At 55.6% G+C, this 17,561-nt stretch overlaps 1 protein-coding gene across 1 annotated transcript in view; it reads right to left on the bottom strand.

Moving 5' to 3' along the window:
* Positions 1 to 2,088: 2,088 nt before the first annotated feature.
* Positions 2,089 to 17,561, bottom strand: part of LOC102459489 (butyrophilin subfamily 1 member A1-like) — a 30,039-nt gene continuing 14,566 nt past the window's right edge. The window contains exons 3-11 of the mRNA XM_089771205.1: positions 16,327 to 16,608; positions 12,906 to 13,022; positions 11,841 to 11,873; positions 10,714 to 10,746; positions 10,598 to 10,630; positions 9,875 to 9,895; positions 8,790 to 8,795; positions 8,676 to 8,702; positions 2,089 to 2,783 (exon numbers count right to left, since the gene is read on the bottom strand). Coding sequence (XP_089627331.1) covers positions 2,224 to 2,783; positions 8,676 to 8,702; positions 8,790 to 8,795; positions 9,875 to 9,895; positions 10,598 to 10,630; positions 10,714 to 10,746; positions 11,841 to 11,873; positions 12,906 to 13,022; positions 16,327 to 16,608 — 1,112 coding nt within the window. The 3' untranslated portion in view covers positions 2,089 to 2,223. The remainder of the gene's footprint in view (positions 2,784 to 8,675; positions 8,703 to 8,789; positions 8,796 to 9,874; positions 9,896 to 10,597; positions 10,631 to 10,713; positions 10,747 to 11,840; positions 11,874 to 12,905; positions 13,023 to 16,326; positions 16,609 to 17,561) is intronic.

Genomic DNA, 17,561 nt, shown 5'->3' with positions numbered 1-17,561 from the left:
GAAGGGGTGGATGCCGGGGGCTAGAGGGCACAAGGGGTGGGAGAAGAGGCAAGTGCCAGGGGCAGACAAAAGGGAGGGGGAGGGGAGGGAGCAGTGGTCCCTGGGGCAGAAGGAATTAAAGGGGGGGGCATAAGGAAGGTGGGGGGGGAAGTCACATGTGGGGGCACAGACAGGCATGAGGAGAACTGAGGCAGAGGGCAGTGAGGAGGTGGGCACAGAGAAGGAGGCAGGGGGCAGGCCTTGAGAAGGCAGTGAGGGAAGGGGGGGAGGCACCAGGAGGTGTGGGGAGGGGAGGAAAAAGGGCAGGTGCCAGGGAGATTGAGAGGGTGGAGTGTAAGGACAGACAGAGGGAAGGGACAGGCCTCCACTTCCCCGCCACAGCCCCTCCCCCAGGGCTCCCTAGGAGGGGGCAGGGCAGCGGAGGGTGGAAGGGAAGTGGGGGCAAGGATGGGGCCTGAGGCAGCCCTAGGAACAGGAGCCCGTGTGGGATGCAAACACAGAGCCCGGGGGGGCAGGGGGCAGGCAGGTGCCTGGAGCAGTCAGATTTTTTTTCCTCTCTAAGGTGGTGACCCTCACAGGCCCCCCACTGGTGTTTGTGAAGTGCCCTGGTGCCGGGCTCTGGGCAGTAAGAGACCCCGGAGAGCGCGGACCCTGGGCGGGTGGTGCTGCAACGTGTGTGCATGGCCCCTGGGCTCTCTGATCCCTGCTGGAGTGGGCCAGGCCCCCCCCCCCCCAGCATGCCCCAGGGCTCTCACAGCTGCCAGCAGGCTGGGAGCGAACACCCACACGGCTCCGCCAGCGCTGTGAGGGGAAAAGCTGCTGCTTTGCAGTGCAGGTTGCTGTAGGTAGGACAGGGCAGTGTCACAGCTGGTTATACAACCTGCCAGCCCATCTGTGGGGACAGGGCCTGCCTCTCGCAGAGCCACAGGGACACTGAACCGCTCCTGCCTGGGCATGGTACACTAGGGCTGAAGCCCAATCGGAGCCGGGCTCTGCTGCTGCAGGGAGGAGAGAGCTGGGCCATCAGTGCCAAAGATGCACAGCTGAGACGGTCCCTCCTGCAGGGCTCAGGTACCAGGCGGCAGCATTTCCTCACCAAGGAGAGCACGTCCCTGCTCTGCAATAAACCTGTCGCCCTCCCCTGCATTTCTATGATTAACTGCTCTACAGAACATCAGAATGGCAAGGCTGGGTTAGGCCAAAGGCCCCTCCAGCCCAGTGTCCTGTCTGCCCACAGTGGCCAATTTGGGTGCCCCAGAGGGAATGAACAGAACAGGGAATCCCCAAGTGACCCACCTCCTGTGGCCCATTCCCAGCCTCAGACAAACAGAGGCCAAGACACCCTCCCTGCCCATCCTGGCTAATAGTCATTCCTGGGTCTAACCTCCAAGAATCTATTAAGCTCTTTCTTGAACCATGTTAAAATCCTGGTCTTCACAACATCCTCCGGCGAGGAGTTCCACATGTTGACTGTGCTGCATGAAGAAAAACTTCCTTTGGTTTGTTTTAAACCTGCTACTTATTAATTTCATTTGGTGACTCCTAGTTCTTACATTATGGGGCAGAGCGGTGTTAATTGATGCAGGAGCAGGCAGGGAGGGGTCATATCTTGATTACCAACGATATGTGGTAGAAAGTTGAAAATTGCAAAGGATGTATACAAATGTCCATATTGACGTGAGGGAAGAATAAAGGTCAATCATTCCATTTCTAAAAATAGATTTTTAATAAAAAGCTGTTGAAACATAAAGGAAAAGTTGTTGGGCCGCCACCTGGTTACAACAACAACAGTTTTTAAATTAGAAGACTTCTTTTTCTTTCATATTTGACATTGAGATGTCACAGTGTTAGAAAACTCTGACAGGTGTGAAAGTCCCCTTCTCCCTCCCCCACCATCTGCTCCCCCTGGGGCAGGAGACAGGGAAGGTGAGAGAAGCAAACCTCACCCACTGTCTGGTCGTACCAGCATCACCCTGTGCTGGGGTGGAGCAAACCCGGGGTGGGGGGGAAAGGCAGCCTGGGTTCTTTCCAGCCAGGGGATCCCATTCACCCGGCCTGGGCTGGGCTGCCAGGTGTCCGGTTTTCCACTGGAGGCTCCAGTTGCAAAGGGAAAGGGGCAGTGACCGGTTGGCACAAAACATCCAGGTATCCGCAGTAACCGGCCCTGCCCTGGGGGAAGAGCCGCAGCGCTGGGAGGGGCCAGTCGGTGCCGCAGGGTCACTGTCAGGGGCAGGGATTCCCCCCCGCCTGGGCCGGCACCGGGCAGATGGTCAGGGGAGCCGCATTGGTGCCCTCGGCGTTGAGACCGGGATAGAAGAAAGGGCGCAGCGTCCCGGAGAAGGTGCCGGTGAAGGTGAAGAGATGGGACCTGTCAGTCACATTGTAAAACGAGACCTCGCCCGCCTCGTAGTCCAGGAAAACCCCCACCCGGCTGGGCCTGGCGCTCACGGGGAGGGGGGTCGGGGGGGAGGTGCAGGCCTTGTATCCCCCGTCCATCAGCCACACGGCCCAGAATCCACCCTCAGGTGTGAGTGTGACGTCCCCCTTCCTGCTCACAGATTCCCTGCAGACCCCCAGAGCCCACTCTGTCTTGTCTCCCACCTCCACCTCCCAGTAACGCCGCCCGCCCGCGAACCCCTCAGTGCCCAGGACAATGAGATCGTTCTCAAATCTCTCGGGGGTGTTGGGCAGATCCTGGCGCGTGTCTCCGTCTCTCACACGTTTCCGATCCTCAGACAGGACGAGGTAGGGATTTGCCGTGTCTGGATCCAGCGTCACGTCCACTGGGGAGTGAGTCAAAGAGTCAGGGCCGGGGGCAGGGGCGGGTCCCTGGGGCCAGCGGGAAATTAACCTGCCCCCCCATTAATCGCTGTGTGGAGGGGTGTTCTTGTCTGAGGGGAGTCAGGGCTCCTCTGCCTGGGAGGAGACACAGAGCGGGAAAAGGGCAGGAGGAGCAGGGGAGGGGCGGCAAGCTGACAGTGGGGGGAAGGGCAGGGTAATGCTGGGAGAGGAAGGGGGAGGGGCAGATGATGGGGCAGAGGGGGAGGGGTGGAGCAGAGGGAGCAACCGTAGGGCCAATGTGGGGCAAGAGGAGCAGGCACAAGGGGACAGAGGGGTGAGGGAAGGGGCAGTCCCCAGGGGGGCTGGGGGAAGGGGCAGATGCAAGGAGGGCAGAGGGAGGGGTGGACACCAGGGGGCAGAGGGGGAAGAAGGGAGCAGAGGGGCAGACAGAGGGGTGTGGGGAAGGGCAGGCCCTAGGGAGGCAGAGGGGGGAGGAGATGTGGGCACCAGTGCAGCAGAGATGATGGGGTGGGGCCTACACCACAGGACCCAAAGGGGGGCCCAAGGAGGAGACCCTAGGCAGGCCGAGGGGCAAAGGGAAGAGCAGGCCCCAGGGAGGCAGATTCCCAGGAGCGCTGTGAGCGAGACACGAGGAGTCGTCCTTCCGCTCTGCCCTGCGCTGATCAGGCCTCAGCTGGAGTCTTGTGTCCAGTTCTGGGCCCCACATTTCAGGAGAGAGGTGGAGAAATTGGAGGGTCCAGAGAAGAGCAACAAGAACGATGAAAGGTCGAGAGAACATGAGCTAGGAGGGGAGGCTGGAGGAATTGGGCTTGTTTGGTTTGGAAAGGAGCAGACTGAGAGGGGACATGAGAGCGGTTTTCAGGTATCTAAAAGGGTGTCACAAGGAGGAGGGAGACAAATTGTTCTCCTTGGCCTCTGAGGGCAGGACAAGCAGCAAGGGGCTTAAACTGCAGCCAGGGAGGTTGAGGTTGGACATGAGGAAAAACTTTCTGCCTGTCGGGGGTGAGACACTGGAATAAGTTGCCTGGGGGGGTTGTGGAGTCTCCATCCCTGGGGCTATTGAAGAGCGGGTTGGACACACACCTGTCAGGGATGGTCTGGATGGTGCTCGGTCCTGCCGTGAGGGCCGGGGACTGGACTCAATGACTCTCGAGGTCCCTGCCAGTTCTGTGATTCTGACGGAGGTGAAGGCAGAGAGGGGCCTCAGGGAGGCAGAGGAGCAGTGACCAGAGGGGCTGGTCCCAGGGACTAGAGGGGGATGAGGGGTGCAGGATCAGGGGGGCAGAGGGAGAGGGACAGGGGAGAACTAAGGGGAAGGAGGAGGGAATGTGTGGGGAGGGGGCAGGTACCAGGATGGAGGTGGGGGAGAGGAAAGGGGCTTGTGCTGAGGGGAGGGGGCAGGGCAGGAGGAGAAAGGGGAAGCAAGAAGGGGCAGAGTGGGGGAGAGACAAATGCCGGGGGACAGGGATGGGGAAGGCACCAGGGCAGATGGGGGGAGGGAAGTTTTTATTCTCAGTGGGTGGGAAGGGAGGGTGCCAGGGGGCTAGAGAGGTACTGGGGGAGGGGTTAAAGGCAGGGGGCAGAGGTAAGCAGGTGGGATGGCAGCAATGGGGTAGGGGGAGGGGCAGGCACCAGGGCTAACAGGGATCAAGGGGGAGACAGTGAAGGGAAAGGGCAGGAGGAGTGGGGGAGGGGTGGGAAGGTGTCAGTGGGGTGGGGGGGAGGGGACAGGCTGATGCTGGGAGAGGGAAGGGGAGGGGCAGATGAGAGGAGCAGAAGTGGGGTCATGGGGGCAAGAGGAGCAGGTACCATGAGGACAGAGGGGGGTGAGGGGAGGGGCAGGTTCCAGCCGAGGTTTCCCTAGGACTCTGAGGGGTGGGGGTGTACCCCAGTGCTCCCTCCAGTTGTTCCTAGCCGTGTGCGGAATACATTTTATGACGTGCACTGAGGCGCGCCCAGGAGACACACGGGATGTGGCCACGTGAACACTCTGCTGGTCCACAGGGCAGCTCCTGACTCTCCCCTGAGAACGCAGAGCAGGTGTGACAGCAGGGCCCGGACTCTGCTAATCCGCTAGGAGGCTTCTGACTCTCCCCTGAGAGGTGTGACAGCAGGGCCGGACAAGCTCTCCCGGCTGCTGTCTGTGCCGGTGTCAATGGGGCTGCTCTGGCTGCCCTTGCCAACCCACTAGTGTGTAAGCAGGGTCTGAGGGAGCCCCCCCCCCACTCCTGACAGCTCATGAGAAGCCGGGTCGGGGAGGCGCCAGGCCCAGCCTGTATTGCCAGGGACACGCCTGCCCTGCCTGGGGCCCGGCCCACAGAGCTGGGCTGCCCAGGATCCGTTCTGCCTGGGGCTGGGCACAAACCACCAAGGTGCCATGTGGGATCAGGAAATGTTGGGGCAGAACCAAGGGGACGGTAGAAGGGGGAGGGAGTGTGAGGGAAGGGGCAGGCACAGGGAGGGTGAGGGAAGGGCTCATGCCAGGGGCTAGAGGGCACAACGGGTGGGAGAAGGGGCAGGTGCCAGGGTGCGGGAGGATGAAGGGGTTGATGCCAGGGGCTACAGGGTACAAGCAGGAGTGCGACAGGCACCAGAGTCAACAAGGGGCCAGGTGTGAAGCAGCTATTGGAGGCTGAAGGGGGCAAGGGGGCAAGGGAAGGGAGGGCACCAGAGGGCAGGGGGAGGGGCAGGTGCCAGGGGACAGAAGGGGGAAGGGAGGGGCAGACAAAAGGGAGGGGGAGGGGAGAGCGGGGTGGATGCTGGGGCAGAGGGGCTGAAGGAGGGGAATGATACAAGTCACATGTGAGGGCGCAGAGGAACGTGAGGAGAACCGGGGCAGAGGGCAGTGAGGGGTGGGCACAGAGAAGGAGGTGGCAGGGGACAGGCAATAGAGGGCAGTGAGGGAAGGGCAGGTGCCAGGGGGATTGAGGGGTGAAGCGTCAGGACAGACGGAGGGAGGGAGCAGAGGGACAGGCCTCTACTTCCCTGGCCCAGCCCCTCCTCCCGGGCTTTTAGGAGGGGCAGGGCAGTGGAGGATGGGAAGGGGGAGTAAACACAAGCCAATGGGCTGTTGCTAATGAGAGCAGTACGGAGGAGGAAAGGGGGCAATTCCCCATTTCCTGCCCCCTCCACCTGGGAGAAGCTGCCCTGGGGGCCAATCCCAGTTCACACCCATGTGGCTGCGCTGGGGGTTTGCATGGGGGCAGGTGCATCGGTGCAAGGGAACCCGGCTCCCACAGACTCAGACACTGCTGTGCCGGGGCCGCGCCCCTCCCCTCACTGAGTTATGGGTCAGTAACTGCAGGTCACTGGGGCAAGGGGTTGTGCTGCAGAGCCAGTCTCACCCCCACGCTCTGCTCAGGGCTGTGCTTGGAGATGGGGAGCATCTCTAGCAGCAGAGACTGAGGGACCCCATGTCAGACCCCCAGATCCCAGTGGTCCCAGCCCCCACCTGAGGGGGGACCCACATTCCCATCCCTGCCCCGCCCCACACAGGGATGGGACCTGGGGCTCCCAGCTGGGTCCCCGCCCCTGGGCTACAGGCTGGAAGGGAAGCGGCGGCACCTGGTTCTGTCCATGGACACTCACCAGCAAACTCAGCCTGGGGCCGGGAGCAGTTTCACTGGACCCCAAATCGAATTGTTCTGCCGATGAACCATTAGCACCCGATTGCCCAGCCCCTCTGCAAACCTGCCTGAGCAGCTGAGGCGCCCAGGCCCCAGTGACTGGCAGGGACGGACTGTTCCCAGCCCCAGCCCCACACGGTGACGGGTAGGCTGGGCTCAGGGCACCAGCTGGGACACTCCAGAGCGGCTGTGAAATGTGCCCTGGCCAGGAAAATCCCCCCAGCCCTGATCTCAGCCCACAGACCCGGCTGCCAGTGGAGACTCGGCTCCAGCCTGAACTCTCTGCCCAGAGCGACGTGTCCCCTGGGCCCTGCGAGCGGCACAGACCCTCTGCCGCTGCCCTGGCGTCTCCCAGCACCAGCACTGGCCACAGAGCCCCTCCAGAGCCCCAGGGGCACAGGTGTCCCCAGCTAGCGACTGCCCCAGCCCACCCCCCCGTGGCTCCCGTTGCCCATCCCTGGGGCAGACGCGCTGGGGGTCTCACACCCGGCTCTGCAGACACGGTAGGTCTGGCCACATAGCCAGGCAGCACCTCCCAGAGCCGGGTGTGGGGGAAGACTGAGGTTTGTGGGGTTCCCGCTACAGCACAAAAAAAGCTGCACAAAAAGGCTGGAGCTGGGGAGGAACAATCCCACATGGGTAACCCCCTCCCTCCGGGCAATTTAACCCTTCTCCCCCCCCAGCCTGCACCCATCCCCCACCAAAACTCCCAGAGCCTTAGGCTGGTGGAGTGGGGGAGGGGAAGAGGGCAGCTCTGGGCATTCTGGGCAAAATTTCTGCAAACCTTCTGCCCCTGCCAATGGCCCCGCTGGAGACCCTGTGCCCGGCCATCATAGAGCATCAGGGAGTGACTCCTGTCTGGGACCCTGGCCGGGGTCCAATGGCTGGGCTGGGGGCAATTGAGGGGGAGGGGGCAGGGCGGGGAGGGTCTGAACTAACCCACAAGGAGCATTTGGCCTTCCTGGCTCTAGCCTGGCCCTGCCGCTCTGCCCTGATCCCTGCCCCCACAGCTCTCCACCCTGCCTCCCAGCCCCCGCCCCCATGTCTCTGGCCCATCACATAGAACAAAGGGGAAGGTTTTAGCCTGTTTTACAAAACCGATGTAAGTCCCTGGCTGAGCTGAGGGAAGTTCTCTGCATCTCTGGCCACCGCGCTGGGCGGGTGACTCTACTAACGGGGTTAATCAACCGTCTGTTGCTAGGAACGGGTCCCGCAGGGGGATCCTCCCAGCTGGGCATGTGGGGTCCCCAGATCTGCCATAACTGGACTAACCCTGGGCCTGAGTGTGGGAGAAGAGCCCAGGTTCGGGTTGTCAGGGCTTGGGAGCCCCAGGAATGGCCAGGGGGTTATTTACTGTCCTTTCTTTCCCTGGGAAGTGACTTTAAGGCCTGTCTACGCGGGGAGAGGCCGGAGGAGCTGGTACAGAGCAGCGAGTTGGCTCAGGCTGCCCGTGTGGACACTCTCATTCCACGCTACGGGTTCCGGGGCTGGGTTACCCGCGTGGGAAGGACACGAGCGCAGGGACAGTGTCCACACTAGGAGCGAGAGCGGAACAGGTTTAAATTCACACCCTCACCGCTAAGCTGCAGAACAGCTGTTCCACCCTAGTGACGCTGGGCTCTCCCCTGATTCCCCCTCCCACCCACTGACAAGCTCCGTGTGGGGCAGGAGGTTTGAATTCCTTCTTCATCACCCCAGCAGCCCAGCCAAGCCACCCACTGCCCCTCTCCCCCCATCCTGATCTGCCTTCACATTCAACTGGACAAGCTCCTTGGCTGGATGTTCTGCCAAACTTTGCAAGACGGGAAAGGACCAATCAACTAACTGGAGGCCATAAAAGATCAAGGGAGCAGTTACACAAGGGTCTGTGTGCACCAGCGCCACCTCCCCTCCCCTCTGCCCTGCGGATACCCTAAGGGTTTGTGAAGAAACAAACTCCTGAAAGTTTCCTGCAGACAATGACACTTTACCTTTCCCCTTAGTCCAGGGGTAGGGAACCTAAGGCCACAGGCCAGATGTGACCGTTGGTTTGCCCAAGTCTCAGAGCTCCCCTCAGCAGTGGGGAGCCCGAGCTGGTGCTCCGTCCCTCCTCCCTTCCCCACTGTCCCCCCATGGGACTGGAGCTCACAAAATCTACCAGCCTGGGCCCCCCAGGCTCTGGGGTGTGAGGGGAATGTGGGGACTGAGCAGGGACAGAGCCCCAGGGCAAAGGGCCAGTGGGACTGCGGCAGCTGCAGAGTTAGTTACCTGCGTATCCTCGGGCTCTGGTGAGTCCTGAAATAATCAGACACAAGATTTTACACAACGAAATTCAGACTCAGCAAGACACACACTGAAAAACAAACCAGAAATGGGGCTTACCCAGCTCTGCCGGAGGGTCCATGGGAATGAGAAGAGGGGAGAATGGGAAAAAAAGAAGAGAAATGAATCAATAGGAGAGATTCTCAATAGCAAAACTGTCCAGTTCTGAACCCCTCTCCCCCCCGCCCTTACACTGGTTTCAGTGGGAATTTAGCCTGAGTAAGGACAGCAGGATTGGGCTCCTAACTGCTAGTTATGACTTCAGATCCTGCAGATCCTGGAGATCCATGGGGCTTCAGTGCAATCAGACCGTGCCCCTGATCCAGAGCAATGGTGTGTGTCAGGCAAGAGGGTGCAATCCTATTCCAAAGACACTAGGGCTGCGTCTAGACTGGCAAGATTTTGTGCAAAATCTTGCCACCTGTCTACACTGGCCGTGAGTATTTGCTCAAGAACACTGACCTTGTACTGCACAAAAACAGTGCTTCTTGCGCAAATACTCTGATGCTTCCGCTCACGGATAAGCCCTCTTGCGCAAGGATACTTGCGCAAGAGGGCCAGTGTAGACAGCAAGTTAATTTCTTGCGCAAGAAAGCCCGAAGGCTAAAATGGCCATTGGAGCTTTCTTGCGCAAGAGAGCGTCTACACTGGCACGGATGCTTTTGCGCAAAAGATGTGCTTTGCACAAAAGCATCCGTGCCAGTGTAGACGGTCTCTTGTGCAAATAATTGTAATGGAAAAACTTTTCCGTTAAAAGTATTTGCACAAAATCATGCAAGTCTAGACGCAGCTTAGGGGTGCAGGTGAACATCCATGGAGAATTCAGCAGTGTGGGCCCCATTCGTATAAAATACTTGTGGTTCTTGTTACACGGTGTCTCTGGTGTCAGGGAGTGAGGCTGGTTTGCCTTTTAGTGCTATTTCCTGGGGTCCCAACTGTGAAATATCAAACTGCTACTATTCAGATTTCAATGACAACATTTCCCATCCATTTTTTGTTTGGGTAACAGCTGGATTTTCCCTTGGTATGTGGGGTACCTGTCTCAGCAACACAATTCTTTCGGCACTAACATGTCCTTGCAGACACAGCTCTGAGTGCTCCTTTGCCTATTTAATTCATAATCAAACCCGTCAAACGGCCCTTACCTTTGGCTGCCTCGTATTCCACTGGAAAGTAACAGACATGCTGAGTTACTGTCGAGTCTCAAAATGTGAAGCACAAATGTCAAGCTTAGAGCAGCGTCTCCCTCGCTGGGGATACCAATGGTGTGAACGATTTGTTCATAAGACACTTTAGCAGAGCACAGCACAGGACCCGGCTGCATCACACAGCACTAGGCCCTTTACACACACACTCAGGGTCAGGCCCCACTTGACAGGCTTGGGGGCTCCCACAAGACAGATGTTCCCTCTCAGACAGGAACCTGGGTGAGGAGACGTGTCCAAGCAGGGATGTCCATGCTGCTAGATTTAGCCCTGCAGTGAGAGCTCCAGTCAGCCGACCCAGACTCCGAGGGTTGTTGCCATGGGTAGTTGTTTGCACTGCAGATGTACTCGCAGTCTGTCAATACGACTGACTGAGCTGGGCTGGTGTATGTAGGGCCCTGGGCTCAGGGTGTTGTTTCTGTAATTCCTGTGGGGTTTATTAAATGGTCCCTTCCCCTTCAGAATCTGTTAACAGCCCCTGAGCTCCCCATTACTCGTCACATAGGCTGTAACTCCACCTGCTAAAGCTGAGCTCCAGGTGGAAACCAGCGACTGCTCTGGCATTAAATGTCACTTTTTACTGAGGCAAATTGGCTCATTTGTGCAGACCTGACGGACATGACGTGGAACATTGAACCCTTCCCCCCGGTGCCAGGCACTGACCTGTCTGCCTCTCCATCGCTGCCTGCAGGGCCTCTAGAGGGAGAAACGAGCGAAAGGTGAGATTTCACCCTGGCGTGTTCGTGGGCAGAACGTTAATGTCAGTTACTGTTACTGACCTTTCTCTCTGTCCCGGTCAGACAGCAGGGTCTCTAGAAAGAGAAAAGGGGGGGAGTGATTCATCTGTTCATGGGTTCCAAGGCCAGAGGGGACCCATGTGATAACCCCGCCTGCCCCTGTAAAACACAGGCCCATGGGCTGCCCCACAATAATTCCCACAGCTGATCATTTAGACCAGCAGTTCCCAACCTTTTCCAGATGGGATCCATTTTGACAATTCAGGAAGACTTGGTGACCCAGGGCAATCCAAAAAGGGGGAGAGGCGGGGAGCAGAGCCACCTGGGGAGACACTTGCCGACCCTTTTGAAATGTAATGGTGACCCGTATTTGGATAGGTTGGGAAACACTGATTTAGGACCCATAGGTTGGGAAACACTGATTTAGAAGAACAGCCAGGCTTGATTTATGAACTGCCTGACGGCCAGGGCCAGAGGACATACCAAGGTCCTTGGCATGAGCAGCAAGTGCAACAGGCCAGGGCTGGCTCAGTTTCCCCTTGCTCTGCCGCAGCCATTGGACCCGCGATTGCTGGGCTTTGGGGGAAGTTTGTGGTTTATTATGCCCCAGGCAGGTTGCAGGTGGCTGAGGAGATGGCTTGTGCTAGTCACTTCCTGGGTTCCTCACTGTTCTCCCAGGACTGGGGCAAAGGCCAAGGGATCCCAGGGCATTAGTGACCCCAGGAAGCTGAGCAGCACATGCCACCTCCTCAGCTGTCTGGAACCTGCACGGGGGGAATGGGAGGGGCTAGCAAAACAGGCCAGATCCAAGAGACTTTTCCCCCCAGGTGGCTGGGGAGGGGAGGCACAGAACAGCTGCAGGTGTCTGGGGCAGATCTGAGTTGGTGTTGGGGGCCGGCGTTTAGAGCTTTAGCTGGCACAGGGCACCTCCGACTGAGATGCTTAAAAATCCTCCAGGCTTGTGAGGGTCTCAGAACTCTGGCTATGGGGGGATGTGCAGGTGGAAGAGGTGGGGGTAGCTTCCCAAAGGGGGGCTCCACCCACTGCCCATCACCCTCCCTTGGGAAATGGTGGCAGTGATTAGTTCATAATGGCAGGTGAGATGTCACCCAGCCACATTAATGGGGAGAGCTCCGCAGCCAGCCAACATGATGGGCCCAGCCACTGACCTTTCTCGCTGGCCAGGGCAGATCGCAGGGTCTCTAGAGGGAGAGAAAAGGGCAAGAGGTGAGATGGCACCTTTGTGTTTGTTGTGTGGTTCCTTCTGTTAATGTACCTGGGCTGTAAGGCTGTGTCTACACTGTGCATTGTTGCACAATAAGATATGCAAATGAGGCGCAAGGATGAATATTTCTGTGCCTCATTTGCATACCTAATGAGCTACCATTTTTGCGGAAGAATTTTTTGTACAAGAAGGAGCTGTCTATACTGCCCCTTCTTGTGCAAAAAAACCCTCTTGAGCAAAGCTGTTTCACTGCTTATTTTCAGGAAGAACGGCTCTGTGCAAGAGGGTTTTTTGTGCAAGAAGGGTCAGTGTAGACAGAGCCTTCTTGTGCAAAAGCCCATGCCACAAAATGGCAGCTCATTAGGTATGCAAATGAGACACAGCAATATTCATCCCCTTGCCTCATTTGTATATCTTATTGCACAACAATGCTCAGTGTAGACACAGTCTAACTGTGGAAGCGAGGTTGACAGACTCAGTATTCATTAATTTAAACATTGTCCCTGTTCCTGTAGCAGGATCTCAGGCAGGCAAATCTCAGTATAGATAAGTGCTAACCTTTTCATCTGCACAGCCCCTGCCTTGCCCTGCCACAGCTCCTGCTCATTAGCCAAGACTGGGGGGCAGAATCGGGCCCTAAGAATCCCCCTTCTCTTCTCCTACTTTGTGTTCTGGTTTCCCTGCAAACAGCCAAGGTGGGTATGTTAGAGCCAAGCCCAGCTCACTGCGCCCCACAAGAGTGTTTCAAGCAGAGCCCTACTGATCCCCAGGGAACAGTTCAGCCTCGCTTGTGATTGGGAACTGAAAGGCAAAACCCCTTGACAGTTCTTGGTTCAGACATGATCATAATTTCTTCAGCTTCCCCTTTCATCCTCAGCCCAGCTCCTGCTGCTGACACTTCTCCCAACATTGAGCCAAACACCCCTTAATCCTGTGTCTTTGCTTCTGGTTTGGTTTTAAATCTCGTCGGTCCCCCATCGAGTTCCCCTCCCCCTTCTTGTCACATCACCTTTTCCTCGATGCTGCGTCCAGTAGCAGTAACTGGCCAGGGCAATGAGACCAGCCAGGAGAGGCAGGATCACCCCCAAAGCCACTATCCAGGGGTTGTCCTTCGGGAAAAACAGCTCTGCAAGAGAAAGAGCCATTGACATGAGAACAAACACACATGGCACAAAGGCAGGGCACTGACAGCAGGTCTCTGTGACTGGTTAGCAGGGAGACGTGGCTGCTTTGTAGGGTTGCCAAGTCTCCCTGACTGGATGCCATTTGCAGTAATGGTGTCCGGCCCGGGAGAGTTGGCAACCCTAGTGCTTTGTGCTTTATTATTAGGCCAATGAAAGCCCAAGCTCTTGTCTGGCTACTGAACATAGTTAATTAATAGGAGAAAGCATGTTGGGGTAGGATGCCACTCCATTATACTATACCTATCAGGTATTTAAAAGGGTGTCACGGAGAGAGAGGGGGCAATGGGCTTACACTGCAGCAAGGGAGGTTGAGGTTGGACGTTAGGAAAAACTTCCTGCCTGTCAGGGAGGTGAGACACTGGAATAAGTTGCCTGAGGAGGTTGTGGAGTCTCCATCCCTGGAGATATTGAAGAGCACGTCAGACAGACACCTGTCAGGGACGGTCTAGATGGTGCTTGGTCCTGCCGTGAAGGCAGGGGACTGGACCCGATGACCCCTCAAGGTTCCTTCCAGTTCTAGTGTTCTAGGATTCTATCTCCCCCTTCATCCACATAAATCCAAGCAATCCCTAGGTTACTCTAAGTCAGGGTGCAGAACCTAAAGCCCAGGGGTCAGATGTAGCTCCTGATTTGCCTGGATCCAGCCCCCATGGCTTGGGATTCCCTTAGCATTGGGGAGATCACATTGGTACTTCAGCCCCACCACCATCTTCCCATGGGGCTGGCACACACAAAATCTGCTAGGCTAGGACCTCCGAAAAATTCAACCAGAGTCCTCTTCCCTGAACCCTGACTAGAGAGTCCTTGTTATGCTATTAGTGGGTTGTATTGAAACTGTGTAAAAATTACAAGCTACCCTTGAAATCCTGAGGCGATGAATTCCTGGTCCTGCTTACAAGCTAGGGGACTCTGCAGGGAGCATGCATCTGGGTCCTCTGCAGTCAGTCTGCATAGAGCCAGCCTAGGGCAGGGTGGGCTGGGGTCTGCCTCTTTGCCTTAGGCTCTGTCTACACTGCAAGGTTATTTCAAAATAACTAAGTCTGGAAATAACTATTTCAAAATAGCCCGTCCACATTGCAGGGAAGCCTCAAAATTAGTCCGAGGAGGCTTCCCTAATGTGAATGTGATACCTTGATTTAAAGCCGCTGGGGAGTAATTACTCTGAATGGCCCTGGGGAGGAGCTATTTCGAAACAGCAGCAGTGGAGTGTCCACACTACTGCTATTTCGAAATAACTATTTTGCAATAAGTGTTATTCCTCGTGCAATGAGTGTTTATTAATTAAAAATAAAAGGCCCATTATTTTGAAATAATTTCGAAATAATGGGCTTGCTGTGTGGATGCTCGCCTTGTTACTTCAAAATACCCTTGGGCTATGTCTATATTGCGCTCTCTTGCACAAGAAGATATGCTGCTTATTTTCAGGCAGAAGGGCTCTTGTGCAAAAGGGGGTTTTGCACAAGAAGGAGCAGTGTGACCTGCTCCTTCTTGCGCAAAAGCCCCTTGTGCAAAATGGCAGCTCATTAAGTATGCAAATGAGGCATGGCAATATTCATCGCCACACCTCATTTGCATATGTTCTTGCACAATGTAGCTGTAGCCTTGTAGTGTAGACATACCCTTAGGAAGCAGCCTGCTTTGTTTCTCTCTGTATTTGGCTGTGGCATGTTAGAGGTCTGGAGTCTTAGAAATAAACTAGTGTTACATTGCAGCCTTTCGGGAAGAGTATATGTTTTGTGACTCTCTGTATGCACTGTGAACACCACAATCATGTAATAGTGAGCATCTCATAGACTAATCAGCAGGTGTAGCACTATGAGACCTCAGATGAACAGTGTTTTACAAATATAACACACTTATTATTATAGTGATGAAATACTCATTCGGTATTGGCCAAGTGATTTGGTAGAAAAAAAACACATAAAATCACAACCTTTTATTTTCTAAAATTTAAGATGCCTTCAGGTAAGATTTTGTTTCTGACTACATTGGGCTTCAACTTTTACTGCTGGTATTTTCCGATGTATTCTAACTAGCGATGCTCAGATCATACTCAGGGCTCTCTTCTGCTCTTCAGGAAAAATGACTGTTAATCAGATTCTTATATAAACACTCTGTGCCCAGGAACTCATTCTGAGAATGAAGGAGAATTTCCTTCCCCTCCCGCACTGAGGTCTGTGACCTTCACAGCACACACACCAAGGCATTACAAATGTAAGTAGTAACTGGCTGTGTGCACCCTGCTGCCAACTGACACATGTGCATTGGGCTCACACCTCCCACGGTCCTAAAGCCTGGTCTGCACACCAAGCCCAAACATCTACGGGCTGCCAGCAGGTGACTAACTGCGCTGTACAGAGATCCCAAGAAAACTGAGGTTGCTTAGGCAGGGGTGGCCCTAGACTAGCTGCCAGCAACTGGTGCCCTAGGCGAACCCTGCAATCAGTGCTCCCCCCCCAACCCCAAGGGCAGATATCGACTGAGGGTTTTGGTTCTGTGCTGGGGAGAGGGAGGCTGGGGATGGAGTTCTGGGGCTGGGGGCTGGGTGCCGGGGGCTGAGTGGCTGGGGATGGAGTTCTGTGGCTGGGGGCCAGGGAGAGGGAACAGGATGCTAGTTGGGGGAGTCCCCTACACCCGCCTCCTCCCAAGATCCCACCCCCCCAGAGAGAAGCTGGCATGTGCCTCTCCCAGGGCGACCCCCCCTCCCGCGGAGCAGGGAAACCACCCCCCCACATTCCTCCTCCCCCGGGGCCAACCGGCAGGGGAACCCCCCCTGCATTCCTTCTGCCCCGGGGCCAACCCCTTCCCTCCCATGGGGAAGGGGAAACCCCTCATTCCTCCTCCCTTGGGGCCGACACCTCCTCCCGCAGCACAGGGGAACCCCCCCCCATGTTCCTCCTCCCCTGGGACTGACTCTCCCCCCCACCCATGGCACAAGGGAAATCCCACCACATGCTGCCTTTCCCAGGACTTACCCCCTCCTGGCCGCAGGGAAGCTGTGCTCCAAGTAAGGCATGGGAAATGGAAGGGGCAGGGTTGGGAATTTGGCACCCCATGCAACTTGGCACCCTAGGTGGCTGCCTAGTTTGTCTATAGGCACGGGCCGCCCCTGTGCATAGGACTTTCCAAGGCTTGCTTAGCACCTAGAAGTTCCAGGCCAATGAATGGGAGACACGTTGATAAATACTTTCTCCCCATGTCTGCAGCATCTCAGTCTGTCCCTGTGCAGCACGGACGGGCACTGACCTGCTACGGTAACCGCTGACTCTCTGCCTTGGTCAAGTCGGGGGTTCCTGACATGGCAGGACACTTTCTGGTTGGACACGTCTGTTAAAACAGTGGCAATCTCTGTTTGAAACAGGCCACCAGCTGCTTGGGTGCTGCTTTCTGAGGCTGATGGTAAGAGCTGCCCTTGCTGGTCTCTCCACTCAACCTCGGGTTGTGGGTACCATCCAGATGATTGACACACCAGCCGGACTCCTCCATCCTGATGTCCCTCCAGAGAGATGTCAGGATCAGATCCCAGACCTACAGAAGAAATAAATGAACTGGTGATAATCCTACAATGCCCAGTAATGAGCCAAAAACTTTATTACACTGTTATCGAAAACCATTTCCTGTTAAACTAGTAAACAAATGTGAGTCCATGAATATGGTTGCTCATTTAATCTGATTAGTTTTATTTGACATACGGGAAAATTAATGTTAATGTTGCGACTTTTCTTTGCACAATTTTTCTCCAGTTTAGTTAAACTGATTTAGTTCTCATAGACTCATATACTCATAGACTTTAAGGTCAGAAGGGACCATTATGATCATCTAGTCTGGCCCCCTGCACAGTGCAGGCCACAAAATCTCACCCACCCCTCCTAGAATAATCCTCTCACCTATATCTCAGATATTGAAGCCTTCTAATACTTTGAAGACCCCAAGATGCAGAGAATCCTCTAGCTGTGATCTGTGCCCCATGCTACAGAGGAAGGCGAAAAACCTCCAGGGCCTCTGCCAATCTACCCTGGAGGAAAATTCCTTCCCAACCCCAAATATGGCGATCAGCTTAACCCTGAGCATGTGGGCAAGACTCATCAGCCAGACACCCAGAAAGTTCTCTATAGTGACTCCTATCATCCCTCCATTGACCTATTTCCCACTGATAATGAATGGTCAATTAGTTACCAAGATCATGTTATCTCATCAAACCATCCCCTTCATAAACCCATCTAGTTTAATCTTGAAACCAGATAGATCTTTTGCCCCCACTACTTCCCTTGGAAGGCTGTTCCAGAACTTCACTCCTCTAATGGTTAGAAACCTTCGTCTAATCTGAAGTCTAAACTTCCTTCTAGCCAGCTTATATCCATTTGTTCTTGTTAATGAAGTGCAGATTCCTTGGTGGACACTTTTAAATAAAGAAGCAATTGACTCAAGCTAAATCAATATAAGCCATTTCCAAACCCATTTAGGTGACCATACAGAGGTCT

The sequence above is a fragment of the Pelodiscus sinensis genome, chromosome 19 (genome assembly GCF_052426305.1).
Source record: "Pelodiscus sinensis isolate ZL-2025 chromosome 19, ASM5242630v1, whole genome shotgun sequence".
NCBI lineage: Eukaryota > Metazoa > Chordata > Testudines > Trionychidae > Pelodiscus > Pelodiscus sinensis.
Note: the sequence above shows the minus strand (reverse complement) of the source record. Positions and strands in the feature narration are given on the sequence as shown.